Genomic DNA, 17370 nt, shown 5'->3' on the forward strand with positions numbered 1-17370 from the left:
CTCGAAATGAAAGTCCAGGCAGGGAGCGTGGGTGTGATGGAGGAAACCCGGCTTCCTCACGACTTCGGTCCCCTAGCCAGCAGCAGCTGAAACAAACTGCAGGGCAAGTCCTGCCAGCCCCAGCACGTACTGGATGCCTGTGGGAAGGTGTGGGGTGCCCCGGGTCCTGGCGTGGATCTGGGCCAGGCAGGTGGCTGCAGAGGGCAGGCAGGAGGATGCTGCTGCCTTCTCCCCGGCGAGGAGAAGCAGCTCTCCTCTGCTCAGAGCACGGGTGTGAAAGCCGGGCAGTGATAAAACAGCTCCCTCTGAACAGCAGCCTGTGTGTTTTCTGCTATACTAAGCATTACAGTAGTGAAGGTAGTTAAAGTCAGCAGCATGAAAATTAACATTTAAAAAGATACTCTATATTCCTTAGCAAAGCACTGCTATCCAAAACACAGTGTGTGGGCTTGGGTATGCAAGTAAGAAAAAAAGATTATAATAAAAAATAGACTGCAGGCATAGAGTGAACAGTTGCCGTGACCTTGCCTTTTGTATGCCATTACACAATTCAATGGCAGTCCACTCAAACCTTGCTCTCGATCAATATCCTATTAAAGCAGCACAAAAAGTCTCTATAAACTTAGTGGTTAGCTATGTTTATAAATGGAACTCAGCATAATTAGATGGTCAATAGCAGGCTGTACTTGTAATTTTAAAATGAACATCACACATTTCATATCTGTTGTATTCGGCAAAACCTCTTTGAATCCAACGATACCATGAGTAGGAAAAAAAGGCCTTGCAAAAAAAAACCCACAGAGCTCCCCTTTCCTCTCAGCAGCAGCAGCAGCACAGTGTGTTTCCCTTTGTTTATGGAGTCACAACACAGGAAAAAGTTTATTAGTCAAATGTCATGTTTCTCCCATTTAACCTTAAACACATTATCACTTCGCTGCAGTCTTACACGTGTAATGATCTTAGTCACATCTCAGCCCCTTTGTAAAAATAAATACATAAAAAAGGGAAAAAAAGAGAAACTAAATATTAACAAGACTAAGAGAGAGAGCCGTATTCCAAGGAAGACAAATGCCAGCCTGGCTGGTTTTATTTAGTGGGTTTCCTGTTCAGTAATTCAATAAATTTTTCAAAATAAATACTCCAATTGGGTTAAGTCAGAGGGCTTTCTGTTAATTTCTCTGTTATTTTTCTTGACATGGGGGCAAAGATGTGAGCTCAGAAGCTGGCAGTGGCGGGCGCAGGCTAGCAGCAGGGTGATGCTGCCCTGTGTCCCCCAGAGCAGCACAGTGCTGGTGCTCAGGCAGAGGCACCCACCTTCCTCCTCCTCCTCCTCCTCCTCCTCCTCTTGGGCAACCCCAGAGAGCAGCGAAATGCATCCTGTCTGCACAGAGATGGTTTTGTGATGCCAGCAGCTGGAATGGGACCCGAGGCTGGCATCAGGTTGTTTGCTTAGAAAGCCTGTGCAGATCAGAGGGGCTGAGTGTTAGGGGAAGAGGGGTCCTTCCTCCTTGCCCCCCGCCAGGTCGGAGCCCTGGGTCAGATGACATCTTGATGCGTAGGTGGAGACTATTGTTTTGACTCACAACTGCAGTTTCTGACATCCTTTCCTGTTTGGGAGACGTTCCTGAACTATCAGAAGGTCACTTTGCTGCAGAGCCTTTCTTACGGGGGGAAGTGGGGTGTTTTTAGTGTCATTGCCTGGGGTTTCTGCAGGCTGCAGTGTCTAACAGCTAGCTGTGCTGGCGTGGAGCTTCCCAAGGCCATAGCCTGTTCCTGGGGTGTAGGGTCCTGTGGTGTATGGAAGTGGCATGGTGGATTGTCAGATGCTGCAATGAAGAGGTTTAATTTAGACAGAGTTTTTCCACAGTTTGCACCACTTTGTTTCCTTTGCTTCCTCTCCAGAGCTGCAGCCTGTGCAGGGAATGCTGCAAATAAATCAAGTGTTCCCCTCCCATCACCTTTCTGGGCTCGTGCAAGATGCCCAGTCCACAAAGGCAGCGTGCAAAGCCATTTGGAGGAGGCTGGGGGCCTCCTGGCTAGGCTGGCTGTGTCGTGCCCACTCCCATGGCACCTTGCACCCCAAAACGGGAAGGTGAGGAGAGGAGGCAGGGCCAGGCAGTGAGCTCCCCGCCGCCAGGGCCCACGTGGGAGGCGTGAGGTGTGGCTCAGCTCGCCGAGGCAGAAAGCACACACAGCTTCAACCACATTCCAGCTGGGAAGGGGAAGTGACCTTCCACCAGCGGGTGGAGAACGTGAACCTCTTCCTGGCAGTCTCAGGGAGGGCTCTCCACGTCGACGCCTTGCCGCGTTTTGCGATAGTAAATGGGGTAACTGCAAGCATAGGTACAGGTGCCCTTTGCTGAAAGGCAGGCACTGAATGCGAGCCTGGCAGGCAGGCAGGAGAAGGGATTTCAGAACGGCTTAGCCCTGCACAGCATTTGCCACAGGCCTTCCAGGGCCAGAGACCTGGAGCTGGTTGTGGCAGGCGGGTGGCTCCTGCAGAAGGGCTGACAATGGGGTTCAGGCACTCGCCAGCATAGGCCAGCCAAGCACTCCAACCTCTGCTGCTTAGCTCTGTTGGTTTACATTAGAGGTGGGTTCTGCTCCTTAACCATCGGGTTGCAAACAGCCTCTTGAGTGCAGCAAGGTGGTTTGGGCTGGGACAAACAAAGCATCCTTCACATTAACTACCCAGGAGGAAATTGGTGTGTGATTAGCCCTTTCTGCTTTGTGCTAAGTTTACACAGCGTTAGCAATACTTTGTTCCTACCTCACCCCTGCTCTTGGAGATACACTTAATGTTCCTATAGGGCTAATTCAAGGGTTGGAACAGAAACATCCAGGATTTGAGGGGAGAGCAATAAACAGAGGGAGGTGAGAGAAAGAAGAGAAGCATTATCCAGATACCAGTTTTTCTTCCATATCAGTTTGGAATAAAACTGTTCCATAAATCTTGCAATGGCTAGGAAATTTGTCGTGCCTCAGAAAGAAACCGTGCTTTAATTTAGTGCTTGCCTTCTTATGTTCCTGTTTGGAAAATAGTATACTTAACCTGTAAGTTGGGCTTTGATAGGTAGAGGGTGCAGAGGAATTGATCAGCAAAGGGTTTACAGAGCACAAATCTGTTTGGCAAGGAAGTTGCTGAAAACTGTGGAGTAGATGCTGCAGAGAGTACCTTTATGATTGATTTCCATTCAAGTCAGACTGACTGCAGTGTGGTCATTTTTCTAACCCATAACTGCTCACACTGCAGCAGTCTGCTATCTGCAGGGTGTCTGAATTATAGCAGTCCATGTCCGTGTTACCTTTTACACAAATTACTTACACCGGTTTCTTTTTCCATGCAAATTCATCAGTTTTACAGCCTCTTGTAGCTGCTGTCAGGAAACCGTTGCAGAAAGCACAAATTGATAAAACGAGTTAATTTTACTGTGCTTAATTTTTCTTTCTTTCTGTTAACACACCCTCTCATATACCCAATGTGCAGGAAGCGTATGATAGTTAAGAGAAGATAACAAAGGAATTGAGTGTTCTTGTCATAAATTACTTCCCAACTTCATTCCTTTTAATGACCATTCCAGATTTTCTCAGGTTTTAATGTTGTTGTGTATTTTCCATCCCATGCTTTTAGAAGTCCGTGGCTATCCAGGCTGTTCCCTTTCTGTCTCGATGACGTTCTTAAAAGATCCTTGCCAAACAACAACTAATTGTCTTGTGGGGATGATGAGGCAGCTGCAAAGCTACATTATTCCTCTGTCAAATCTGACATTGTGAGCTCCTTAAGACTTGGGGTGAAATACTGGCCCCATTACAGTCAATGGCAGCACTCCCAGAAGCCTGCGTTTCAGCCCAGACATGTTAGCTGGGTGATAGGAGCTATCCTGTCTTCATTTCCTCACTCCTGCCCCGTCAGAGTGAAAGATTTTTTCGTGTTTGAAAATGGGCCAGATTCTCAGACCAAAGATTAAACTTGGCTCAACATCCTCATGTGGCATTGAGACTGCTTCGCCTTTGTTGCTGTGGATCAGGGCTCTCAGACAATACGTTTGAGGCCAAGCTTGTACGTTTTATTGTGCAGGATGTCCTTTTTCAGATGTCTTAGAAATGCAAGAGAAAATCATGATCTGTAATTGTCAGCTCCCAGAGTTGTATTGTCCTGTAAATAGCACTGGAACAGCAGCAGTGGATACGGTGCCATTTGCCATATAGTGGCTTTTTTATCTGGAATGCATTATCTGTTAAATTTAACATTAAACTGCTCCGCTCCTTTTCTGTTCTGAGAGGAACATGGCACATGGAGTTCACAGCCTTGTGCCTGCAAACTTCAGAGTGTCTTAGAATTCATAAAGTTTTAATGTAAAACCAAGGGGCTGGGACAGGGAAATTAAAGGCATTCATATCCCTTACAGTAAAACTTAGGTGCTGGGTAAGTTAACAAGAGGTGAACAGTGGAAGCTAACTGCTGGATAAAAGTTCTTGAGAACCCAGTGTCTCTACCTCTGATTTAGCTGGAGGAGAGGCCACAGGAAAACTCAGATGTTTGCAGGCAGAAGAGAACTCAGGCTACTCATCTGCTTTTGTGCTTCCTCCGAGGAGCATTTGTAGCCTCTGTGCTTGTGGATGTACATCACGTCTGTAGCGAAGGTCCTGAGGTGTGTATTTCCCTGCCCACACGGCTTGTGGATTATGCCAAGCACACTACGGGGATGATGAAGCCTGTTTGTAACTATGCCAATAGATGCAGTGGTGTCCTAAAAGCAAAAGCTACAGGTTCCATTAAATGTTAGAATGAGATGAGTGAAAAAGCAGTGCTTAAAGAAAGTCTTGACATAATTTTATTTTTTTTTTTTTTTAAAAAAATACCTTTGGAGGAATGTAAGAGTGAGTGTCATGGAACATTGCATCTCTAATAAAATTTACATATTCTTGATTGCAATGCCAGTTACCATAAGCATTTCCTAATTTCCACATCCTACCTGTTCTCATCATGAAACCAAATGCACTCATGAGGAAGAAAAAAGTGATTTTGAAGTGCGGCTCATGCCTTGTTCACATGACTTACTGACTGCAATCTCTTTTGTTTCCCCAGCACCGATAGCTGCAGGAACAGGCCCTAATTTCTCCCTCTCAGATTTGGAAAGTTCTTCATACTACAGCATGAGCCCAGGAGCAATGAGGAGGTCTTTACCTAGCACATCCTCTACCAGGTAATTTAATCTTTGCCTACTACCAGGTTACTTGGAAACACAGGCCAGCATCATTACTCATCTGAGAGAGTAACCATTAAATTCTTTGACAAGCTGTTTGGGGGCCTCAAGATGTGGAGCTGTTTCAGACTCACAAGGCTGAATGTTCAACTGGATTGCTGTTAGAGTTCTCTTTCTGTGTACCAGTTTCGAAGCAAAACTGCTGCATTGACTTGTGTAACTTCTGCCTTGTAGCTCAGTGTATCAGGAGAAGTTCCACTGGAATTGCTGGAGTTTCACTTGTGGCGGAAGAGAATTTGGAGCATACTGAGATGTGCCATTTTGTCCTAGCAGCAAAGTCTTAAGATAGACTTGCACGTGTAGCATATTTTTTATCATAAAAAGTGTTATCTATGAGACTAACATTGTTGAAGGACCTTGGCCTATATTGCATTCTAGTTTCCATGTAGCATTTAGAAGTTTGTGACTCAGCCTTTGGAAAACTGAATTGTTAGTGCAGATGACTACCCAGTCAGATTTTGATTTTGGCTTAGATGCCAACTATCAAACAAGGATATTTTTTATTTTTTCCCGTTTACTTTAACCATCCATGAGATTAGATTTATAAACAAGCCCAGTCACTCTAGTAGTCTTGAACACTATTAAGGAACCAGATTGATTTATTTTTTTTTCCCCTACAGCCACAATAGATCACTTATTTCAAAGACATGACAAGAAAGTCTAACTTCAGCCCAGGGTTCTTTTACGTTTTTATCTCAGTCTGCAGTGCCACCAGCTTTGCAGTAAGCAAGCACACATTTAAAAAGTCTCTATATTTTGAATATAGCTGCTGTTTTTACTTTGAAAAAGAAAGCATTTAAAGAGAGGCTCTTAGCAATAACTTCTCACAGTTTGCAGGGATTGGAAGAACATTCTACATCTTGCACTTAGTGTGCACATTATGAAGCTCGGTGACTACAATTCCCATTACACATCAATTAAAAACTTTGTGCTCTTTTTTTTTTTCACGTGTAAACTGCATACCCTACAGTCCTCATCATTAGCACCGTTCTCGGGAAGAATTTATTTGTGACTCCAGAAGAAAAAAAGTGAGGTTATTAATGTTACTTAAGAGCTCAGTTGTTGCTCTTCTATTCTTCTGCAAATAGCTACCACTGATAAGGAGCTAATTATAAACAGCATGGGTAGTTAATAACTTGGTAATATGTTTGTTTTCCTCTCATTAGGCTGTTCCCAGTCAGAAAAAAAAAATATTCCTTAAATACACAGACTCAGCAGAATTATCAGTCGGTAATTATATTGTATGCACACAATTTCCCCTATTGACACATAACAATTCTCTAAATTAAGGAATGGCCAAACCTGCATTCCACGCATGCCACGGGACTTATTCTTCCTGTTTCTCACAAACTCATTCTGCATACCCACCAGCTCCTACCTGTGCAGGGCTTCGGGTGGGGAGCTGCAGAGGGGAGAAAGTGCACTGGAAGATTTTATGTCTGTTAAATGTGTTCCCCCTACACAGAGGAGCCTGTTCTTGAATGCCTTAAGTCTTAATAGAATACAGATTTGGTGAAAAAAAGTGAGCTGACCCAGCCTTGGAAAAGTACTTAGAAGAGAAATTCTCAGTAACGTCCCCACGCAGTCTGTACAACTCATTATAGAAATAGAGCCAAGCTGAGTGTCTTTGGCTTTGGGATCCTCTCCCTGCAGCACTACTGAGTCTGAGTCAGGGGCCACCAGAGACCACTGAAAGGGCTCTTCTGTCTCCTGAGCCTTTGGTGAGGGAGCTGTGATATATCACAAGGGAATCCTTTAGTACTGACACCGGCCAGAGATACCTGTTGAGGGCTTCTCATGCTTGGTGGCATACAGCTGCAGAGTGAAATCCTTCTACTTGTAGGAGAACATGAACATTTGAACCAGGAATGCATTCTTCCATCATTCACTGTTCAATGCTTCTTCTTATGGGATTGAAGTCTGGTTTAATCTAATGATTACTGTTAAAAATATAAATTTGAACTGATAAACAATATGTCTTTCAGGATAAGCTGTGGAAAAATCTGGCAGTTAAAATAAGTCTTTTTTGTCCTTACCATATTCATCCAAATTGCAAAAATTATGCAATACAGATTAAATTCTTGCCTTTTTATTGACCACTGTGTGCTTTGAAAAATGTCCTACTTTTTGATCTGTAAACACCTAAATGTTAAACTTATCTTCTAGTTAAACTAACTCATGTTTAGGGTTCAGTCTAGACTCTGTGATTGGTTGTTTTGTATCTCACAGGACCTTAGTCACTGGCAACAATGCAAATCAGAAACAAAAAGTGGATGCTGAGAGGCTGGGTGAGCAGGATGGCTGTGCAGGACTTATACCTTGCCCTTCTCAGGGCCCTGAATCTGTTGTATGGTCCATAACCAAGTTAGTCTCAGGCAGGGCTAGCAAGATAGGTTCCAACAGCAATGCCTTTGTTCCTTTCCATAGGCAGAGCGTTTATTATGTGGTTTTGCTTTCTCAGCTCCACAAAACGTCTCAAGTCTGTGGAGGATGAGATGGACAGTCCTGGTGAGGAGCCGTTCTATACAAGCCAAGGGCGCTCTCCAGGAAGTGGCAGCCAGTCAAGTGGATGGCATGAAGTGGAGCCAGGTAAGCCATGGCTTTCAGGAGCCCAAGAACGTGATCTCCAGTTGCTCTGTTTTGTTATCAGAATCCACTGAATGCTGTATAGAAAGGTGATCAGTTCTAAACATCTTGTAACTTCTTCTGAGAGAAGGTCACTCTAATGAAAATACTGTAGAGGTTTTATTGCTCCTGCAGCTGTGAATGTTTCTGTAGTGTGTCACTTCTGTATTTTGGCCAAATATCTGAAGTATTTAAATAATGCAGCAAAAGATAGGCAGTCTTTTTCTGTGAAAACATCCAGATTCAGTTCTGGGATGGCGGTGGCAATCGCTTAGCAAAATGCAGTACCTGCCTGTGCTGTGCCCTACAGTTATACTGCTCAAATAAATATCCCTGAACTTGTATAAGGTAGAAGGACTTCTCAAGCATTATACAACACTTGAGCTCACTTAGTGATGACTTTTAAGAGACTTACTGAAGGAGTTGTTTCATTAACCTGTAATACCATGAAGTGTGATTGGAGGCTTCGTATCAAAATAGATATCACTGGGTGTTACACTTCATAAGGCTTAGGAAGCAGCTCGTCTGCCTCTTCTCAGTTAATTTTTGTGTGTGATCTTCCTTGTTGATCATCTTTTGGGTTACGTTATGTTACATACTTAACTGTCCATTGATCACTTATCCTGAGATCATCTGGGTGCTTAATACTATTGGAAACATTTTTCTGAGTCAGTGCTACATGCATAGGTAAGGTTAATGCCTCAGGTTTTGCTTACAGCTAAATAATCAAGTCTTTCTTGCCAATGAAAATAACAGAAGTCTTATTTGTTAAATGGATGCAAGCAGTGCTTTCATCTTCAGCCTCCCAGTGTTTGAGAAGGCCCCTTTAAACAGCCCAAAGGATCTTTTACAATATGTATTTTTTTTCTTTCTTGTTTGTTTGGATTTAAAATAGTATGCTTTTAGTTTGTTTTGAAACAGCACATGCTTGTCCAGGGCACTGTGTATAATGAAGTCTACAGCACAGAAAAGTAAATTCAACCTGAACAGCATTAAAATCAGTTTGATGGGCATTTGGCCAGCCACCTATATCCTTCATCATGTAGGAAACATACCCACAGCTTTCTCTGGAGACCCTGTCAAACAGCTGTCCTTTACAGCATGCCCAGAAAGTCACCAAATTTGGGCTATTCCAGACTGGGAGGGGACTGATTCCCGCGCCTGGGAGCCCTTGGAGGATCCCCTGCCAGCTGCCCTCTCTCCTCTAATGAGGAGGAGCCAGCTTGTGGGCCCTTATTGACTGCAGATGTGGCACTTTGGCAGGAGGAGAGGGTGGACCTGCAGGCAGACAAGTGCCAGGCTCCCCGTGACTGCCTTGCTGCCGCCATCCCCTGGGCTCTGGTGTTTTCAGTGAGGTGTCCTGCTCAGTAGGCACTAGGGGCTGTTTCCTCCATCAGCTCCAGGCTCCAGATGATGTCAGGCAGAGCTTCACCTTGTACTAGACTGGTCTGCTCACAGAGCAGCAAAAACATGAACAAAAGCTCAGTGCCCATTGAAAGGGAGAGCTCCCAACCTCCTCTGCAGACACAGATGGCTAAAAGCTGACTGTGCCACTGCTTCTACATCATTGTCAGACAGGGGACTAACTCCCCCCAAAGTTTGGGGTACTCTTCGTTAATGACAAATATTCTTCATTTGTGCAACAACCAGAGGCTGGCTATTAATCTTGCTGTCACTTCTGGTGGTTTTCCCCACATGTGGTCATTACCTCTGTCTCGTCCAAGCTGACTAGATGGTGGCACTGAGCTGCTGAGCTGGACAAGAGAAGTACCTAAAGCCTTAAACCTCCAGAGCACCCACACCACTTTTGACACCACTGGGTGCCCATCATGAAGGAGCACAACCACCCCTGTCAAACTTCCTCAGCTGCTCAGAAGGCAAGAACAAGTCAGGGAAGAGAAGGTCCTTCTTTCCTCGTGACCTTCCTCACTTTCTACAGAAGAATCTCAGATTCTGCTTAGTCTTGCCTGTAAAATGGCAGAAAATCACCTTGCAACATCAGGGACTCAAGCCAGGTACCAACTAGATATAGCTCAGATTCACCAAGCCATCTATCACTGTCACAGCTGTGAAGAAAAAGAGCTTTATCCCTCCTGCGTGGGATGCACTTTCAAACCACCTTTATGCTTCATCCACGCAGCCCCACCCCAGTACTTCTGCCATGGCTTTCCAGCAGCCTGTCCTCTGAATTCATTGCCTCAGCTTCTGTGTAAAACAGGGTCACTGCAAGAGCATGACTGGCAGAGGGGTTACCTAAAGAGCCACAGCTCATCAGTAGTGAAGGACAAAACAGTGCTGAAGTGTCCTTCCATGCCCGGGGAACAGTGGTATGTCACTGGCACAAGGTGGTGTGCCCCCCCGAGGGACACATCCTGCTGTGGTCTGTGCACAGTGCCCTGCCTTCCCTCGGATGTGGGGCTCATATTAACATCTGGCCCTTTGTGTCTGACGTGGGTGCTTTGTCTCCAGAAGTGTAAAATGTTTTATGAGTCCTCAATGGAGCATCTGCCCAGGAAGTGTATTGGTCTTCTGAAAGCCCTACAAATGTTGATAACATCCCCTATTACCCGGTGGCTTGCCGCAGAGTTCCCCTCTGAGAGGGGAGCTTTGGAGCCTGGACCTGTTTCACGTCCACCCCCCCAAGGTCTCTCCTGGCCAGAACGAGGCCTTGCTGTTTATTTAATCTACTCTCGAAGCGGTGGCGCGGCTTTAACGCGGAGTTCTCTCTGAGCTTCAGTGTGTTGTTAGTCTCTCAGCGAACCTCCCCGTAGAAGTTCACAGGTACAAACCATCTTTTTGTTTGACATGGCCTTTCCTCCGTGTGGTCCCTTTTGTGCTGCCTGGCCAGGGCAGGTGGGAGCAGTGCTGGTTTGGAAGGCAGGCTGGAGTTCCCCCTGTGCTGGCAGCGCCGCGCACGCCGGCTTCCCAAACGCTGTCATTAAACCCTGTCCCTGGGGTTACCCGCCAAGCAATGGGAGGAGGAAATCAGACCAAGGAAAGGAAGCTTAGGCTTGTCTGTGGGATGGCTGTTCTGTCTGGGAAGGAAAGTTCAGAGAGGAGCCAGCAGCCAACCTCCCAGCCCAGTCGGATCCACACCAAAGATAATAATACATCCTTTGGCTTTATTGCCTTTGAGTAGATTGCTTCCTCACAGGAGATTTAGATTTATGCAGAGATAGCTTCTTGGCCTATATGCCTTGACAGGTTTATGGGAGCGAGAGGATGAATATTCTGTCTGTGTGTGTTGCATTTGCTTAATTCTGAGGTGTGCTCATGAGAAAAAGTGGGGGCTCTACGGCCGGAGCAGGTGTGAAGCACCCGTGTGCTCATGCACGTTTAGAGACAGAGGGGAGTGCTCCTGGCACAGGAACCCTGAGAGGGTTGTAGTGAAAGGTGTTGCCTGGGACAATGCAGGGAAATTAGGTCTGCAAGAGAGGGAGGCTGGAGAATTGCCACACTTGAAAGACAGCACAACGTAGATGAGAAAGGGAAAATGAGAAGACAATTTTAGACCATACGGAAGGGAAAAAGTGTATAGGGGAAAGAAAAGAAAAAGAACAAATGCCAGGAAAACAAAGATCTGACTTCCTAGAAAGGAAATATGAAATGGAATATGTGAATTCTTAGAGAAAGAGAGCACTCCAGGCAGAGGGTTATTTACCGCCAGCCGTGACTAGTTGCTCTACATCTGTCTCCATTTTTTTCTCTTGAACAAATTCCCTTTTTGGATACTTTCTTCCTGCTTTGCTTCCCTGTGATTGCCCCTGTAAGTGGTCTTTGGAGGGCAGGCTGTATACTCAGAACATATGTGCAAACTGGCAGGAGAACAGAAGAGGACAAAACCACTCTGTGTGCTATTTAGATTAGGCAGTGGATGCTTCCCCCATGCCTACTCTTGGGGTCTCTACTGCGTGCAGAATACAGGCTGCACCTATTGTCCATCTACAGTCCTTCCTCTGAGCTTTTGCACCCCGGGGCCCCGAGGCTTGGAGCACCCTGACATCTGTCTCAAGTGGAGACGTCGCTGGACATAGACCCTACACGCTTCACCCACCAGCAACACGACCTTCCCATTCCTGGCATTTCACACCCATAGTAGTGAGCAGAGGACTCAGCCTTGGGTTTTTTTACATCTAGAGACTTCTTGCAAGCAAGGATATAGCACTCTCCTTATACGTCAGATGTGACAGCCAAAGCAAAACCCAACATTAATTCCATGTTCCTTGCACAGTACTCCTTGAGTCTTGCATCCATTTACCTGCCCTCGAAAGCTCCTGGGGAGCTCTCAGGCCTAAAAAGGCTGGAGTCTGCCAGAAAAGATGAATTTCCTTTCACAACAGGAAGGCTTAGGAAGTAAAACAAAGCAGACATGTAGTAAATTACTTCTGCTTTTCAAATACCTTTTGTGGTATCCTCCTTACCATTACTTTATCTCAGCATTTTCAGTACATAACTCTTGTTAACTGAGAGGAAGGGCAAGAGAGGATAAAGATGGTGTTAGTAACAAAATAAGGCAACATCACACCAGCTTTGAACTCATGTACAAAGCTGGCCCATGTACAGTTCTGTGGCAGCTCTGCTTGTAATGGGGGTAAGCCATAATTACAGGTATAAGGTTTTTATATCTATAATAAGAGAAGATTGAGTTAATGTATATCAGTATTCCACTTACATATGTTTTTTAATGAAGTCTCTTGATTCAGACCAGGAGTAATGTTCTCGTTGTGCTCTGCCAGTCCGTTTGTAGTGTAGCATATGGATGGTGTTTGCCAATTTTGCTTCCATTGTATTTTTACAGCGTGGCATGGAAAAAATGTTTAAGATGCAAACTCAGAGCATCCTTTTCATTTCTTTACTTAGATCTTCCTGGTACTTGTATTTCCACAAGTTAGTTTGGTCCCTAGAGGACACTAATCCCAGGAAAGGTACATGTTTGTCCTCCTTGTGCTTCTTGAGGTATCTGAAAGGACAATTAGCTCTGCTTCAGTTGTGAGCTTGACCAGCTTACAGCTCTGCACCCATTTGTAAAATGGGTAGAGCTCTGTGGTGATTCTTCCACTGAAAGACTGATGAGTCTTTTCATACCACGGTCACCCAACCTCCCTTGCCCTACCTCCACCCCAGCTGTGTGCTAGGCTCTTGTGTGCTGTCACCTTGAAAGCACCAGGAACCCAATGAGGCTTTCAGTGCAAAAACCTGAAGGAATTAACAGTAACGCTGGCACTGCATGACTGAAAGACATATTTACAGTTTGAGGGGCTTATGAAGTTTATAATATTATATGAACTGCAGTAAGCTAGAGAGCTCCCTGTTAGACTTCTGGACACGTCTTTGGTTGTAAAGATGCTGTTAAAGCCAGCCTCCTGATTGCTCACTACACCACTCAGCCTCGTGCTGCTTGTTCTCATGTCACCATCTATGGGACTGTGTGAAAATAATTTCTGAGCAATTTCTATGCAGCTGAGGGACTGAGATCCTATTTTGGAGTATTTTCCTTGCAGTAACAGTGACCCCTAACTTTATGGTACCATGTCTCTCCCCATTGCTGGTCATGGAAAAAACACATGCAGGCAACCAGTCCAAACTCTTGTTTCAATAAACTTTTTCTTAAATCTGGCATGGGCTTTCTTCTTAGCAGATTCCTAGCATGCAAGAAAATTTCTTCTCCATATTTACTAAGAAACTTCTGTTTGTGCCTTACATGTCAGAAAGACTCATTGAGGCATAGATCAGATGACCACAAGAGTTTGTTTTAAAAGTCTGTTCAGAATTATATCTTGGAAATGCCAGAGAAACTGGTATGAGGAAGATCCTCGATTGTGTTCTTTATGCATTCCTTATGCCCTAAACACAGTTGTTGCCTGGCACTACCTAGAAGATAAAATACATGTAGTGTGTCCCAGCATCAGTGATGCAGCGTGCATCTGATCTGTCCTCAGGCAAAAGGTCTTTGGGCTCATCAGAAAACTTGACGCCACACATAAACTCAGAGCTCAGAGAAGTTTCCAGTGATTGTGCTACATTGCTGCCAATGATTCAAGGGGCTGACTGTAGAAAATATGATGAAAAACATGAGAACCATGCATTATACAAAATAAGGAATAGAAAAATAATGCCTTTTTACTGGGAAAACATTCAGCTTCAGACCTGGAGTATTCAATATCAAATAATTCTCTGGCACTACTTTTCAGTGACTTTCTGTGGTGGGCAGTTCTCACTGGATCGTAACTAGACACTGGAATTTTGTGATCTTTATTAATTTCCTTAAGCTGAACTGTTTGGATACTCACAGACGTCTTTAAGAAAGAGAAAACCAAGGAAACATCTCTTTTCCTTAGACCAGAGGAGGTCTACGTCCAGGATCCCTGCCAGCTATGTTTACTCAGTGTTTCCCAGATGTGACATTGCCTTGCCCTCTAGTTCTCAGTGTGTAAAGTCAGGCAGCACACTCACAAAGCCATGGAGACTGTACCTGCCTTCTGCAGCAGCTTCATTATGTACCTTGACACATCCATCAGCAGGCACCAGTGCCAGTTTTTCCTCCATTGAACTTAATACCTTAAGACAGTGGGAACAGTTTGCAGCAAGACAAACCTCCAGCCCACGGCATAGTTGGCTCTTTGAATGGGAGGTCAGAAACACGTCGTGTTTCTCTGGTGGCCACAACATTTTGGTTTACAGCAGAGAGAATTTCATCAGGCTAATTCATGCTGTTAAGCTCAAGAGGTGCCATGAGTGGCAGGTACAGCAAACAGGATCTGTCACCTCCCACTTTCATGCAAACTTCCACTGTTCATTTTCTTTGAAGAACTTTTTCTGAGCTTTGCTAGACTGTATACTCTGACTAGGACTCCTGCTCCCGTTCACCCTAGTTCCCCATTCCCATTCAGACCTGTGCTGCTTCTCATCTCCAGGGCTTTATGCAGTTTCCCACATTTCTCTCCACTCTTACGGAGTCTCCCAACATCCTTGCTCTGCCACAGCCAAGAAGCAGAGCATGCTTGGACCTGTGCTACCTTTCATGCTTCCATTGCTGATAGGTGGAATTAAGCGAGGCCACATGTGCCTGCTGCTGCCTAAAAATTGGTTTCAAGCGAACAGACAGATGCCCAAAGCCAAACGTCTGATGGGACCATACTTCCAGGAACTCCAGCTACAGAAGGATACAGAGCTTTTCTTAACATGTCTTTCTGCTTTCGTAGAGTCCATGTGTTCCCTTTTCCCTGCTCCCTGCATTACAGCATCCCATCAAAACACAAGCTGCCCAGTGGTTTTCAAGAACATAAGATTTTCCTTTTCTTCTAAGAGCAATAACACTTATCAACTTTTACTGAAATACCATATCAGCTCCTTGTCACTGGCAGTCTACAGTTCCTGCCACTAAAAGTTTAATGCATTTACAGGAGCACTTAGGCATCAAGACTTTGATATCACAATCTGTTAGTCACAGGTGCTACATGATAGGTTTGTGTTAGCACATTATAGATCTTTTATCAGATACTGCACAAAATGTGTGTGTTTCTCTGCCAGGCAATCAGAATCAGACTGCTGCATAGTTGATGAGTTACTCACCAATATAAGGTGTTGTTTATTTTAAACAGAACTTTTCCAAAACTGCACCTTAATGGATAACTTAAACTCTAATTGGTCAAGGCCAGCAAAGATCAAGAACTTCATGTGAGCCAGGAAAAATGCAGCAGGTCGATAGTGGTGCTTTGGGCATTGTCAGTCTTTTGCAATAGCATTCATCAAGTCAAATGATTAACAGTACTCGTTTGCTATAACAGACGTAGTCATTTTGACAGCAAATTACCACTGGATCAATACCTCAGCTTCTCTTTGGCAGTTCATGGAATAGCATGAGACCTGTGACAGCATGCCATGCTGCTGGCACTACTGGCTCAAAACCGTGGAAGGAAGTTAGAGGCAGGGAAAGAACTACTAATTGGGAAATCAGTTCAGATTGAAAAGTCCTAGATGTTTTCACATCCCACAAAGGCTCCTTCATTTTCCAGAAACTGGACAACACAACAAACTTGGCCCTGAGATTCAGCCTAAACCAGTACTTTCCATTTTTTAATAAAATTAATAATCCCATGCAAGTGTTAGAGCACATGCCTCAGCTTTGCTGTAATCCTCTAAGGAAAACATCCCTTCAGTAGGGTCCCAGAGAAGTCAGTCAGTCAATGTTGTGGCTTTGCTCCTTGCATCTACTTCCAGATGTCAGGAAATGCATCATTTAAAAATGGGTATGGAGCTGTAGGAGTTCTGAGTTAAAAAATGCAGAAAGTGTTTCGCTTCAGATATCAAATTAAAGCTGTGGTTTTGGCTGGCCTGCTCTAGCATCATCCATACATGCTATTTTCACTGACTTTAATGACCAAGTTAAAAGCAGATCTTCTGTGTCCTGTGTCAGCCATAAGGTCACCTGAACTGTTTCTGGCTCCACACACAATTAGCATCATCTGAGTCATTTTTCAGATTGATAGGAAAGATTTAGTGCATGGAGAACTATTCCCTGAGAAAGGCTGGAACAGTGCTTCCTGATGACAGGGGGATTCCTGGAATGGGAGTGCTGTGTTGGTAGTCCATGGACTTAACATTCTTCAGACGTCCTTGCTGGCTGAGCTGTATTCTGCTGCCCTCTCTTTTAACATAGACACATAAAGCAGAGACAGTGATACGGTTTGTGCTTCACTTTTTGACACCAAGTTCAAAGTATAAGCTTTCTTGGCATTGGGACAAAAGCAAACACCTTCTCCCTCTTTTCAGAGGTGGGCTCTGAAGGAGAGAAGCTCTCTCTGTTTGAGTGTGGCTATGCCTTTCTTGACCATTTGGAATCTGTCAGACATGAATCTTTGTGAGCTCCAGACCAGTCTCTTCTGATGCAGTTATCCTGAAAGATCATCTGATAGTGAGGCATGGGGCTGTTTAATTGCAAAATGGGATTAAACACATTGAAAGTATTGTACCTGTCTTCAAAAAGTTGAACTAGTTTTCTTGTTTGCTTCTGGGACCAATTCAGGATGTTGACTTGGATCTATAAACTCTTCTATAGATTAGATCTTGGTTAGGAAATGGACTGCATTCCATTCATGTGCTGTCTTAGCAGTTGAGATCAGCAGACTTGCTTTTTCTAATGTGTTTGGGAAGCAGAAGCAATATTTTATCTCCTGTGGTATGCTGCTGGTACAGAAATGTTCAGGCTTATTAATTCTTCAGGACACAGGAAAAGTCTTCATCACCTGTGTAGGCAGTCATGGGAAAGGAGCCGCTGCAAAGACTGCATTGAACTCTTTTTTTTCTTTTTCCAGGGCAGCTGGAAAATATTAGTAGTCTTCAGAGCCAATATACAGTACATATTGAGAGCCAGTAAATGATGCATATTATTGCAAATTCCTGTGCACTTCTGCATTTTATAAAACAGATATCTAAAATACTCACCTAGCCAGATCGGCTCCCCAAGGGATGCACATTT

The 17370-nt window shown here is 44.5% G+C and overlaps 1 protein-coding gene across 1 annotated transcript in view; it reads left to right on the forward strand.

The window, feature by feature from the left end:
• NFIA (nuclear factor I/A) overlaps positions 1–17370 on the forward strand; it is a gene marked incomplete at both ends in the record, with an annotated part of 87309 nt that overhangs the window by 29949 nt on the left and 39990 nt on the right. The window contains 2 exons of the mRNA XM_008944779.1: positions 5090–5207; positions 7729–7856. Of these exons, the coding sequence (XP_008943027.1) occupies positions 5090–5207; positions 7729–7856 (246 nt within the window). The remainder of the gene's footprint in view (positions 1–5089; positions 5208–7728; positions 7857–17370) is intronic.

Source organism: Merops nubicus, unplaced genomic scaffold, assembly GCF_000691845.1.
Source record: "Merops nubicus isolate BGI_N331 unplaced genomic scaffold, ASM69184v1 scaffold15217, whole genome shotgun sequence".
NCBI lineage: Eukaryota > Metazoa > Chordata > Aves > Coraciiformes > Meropidae > Merops > Merops nubicus.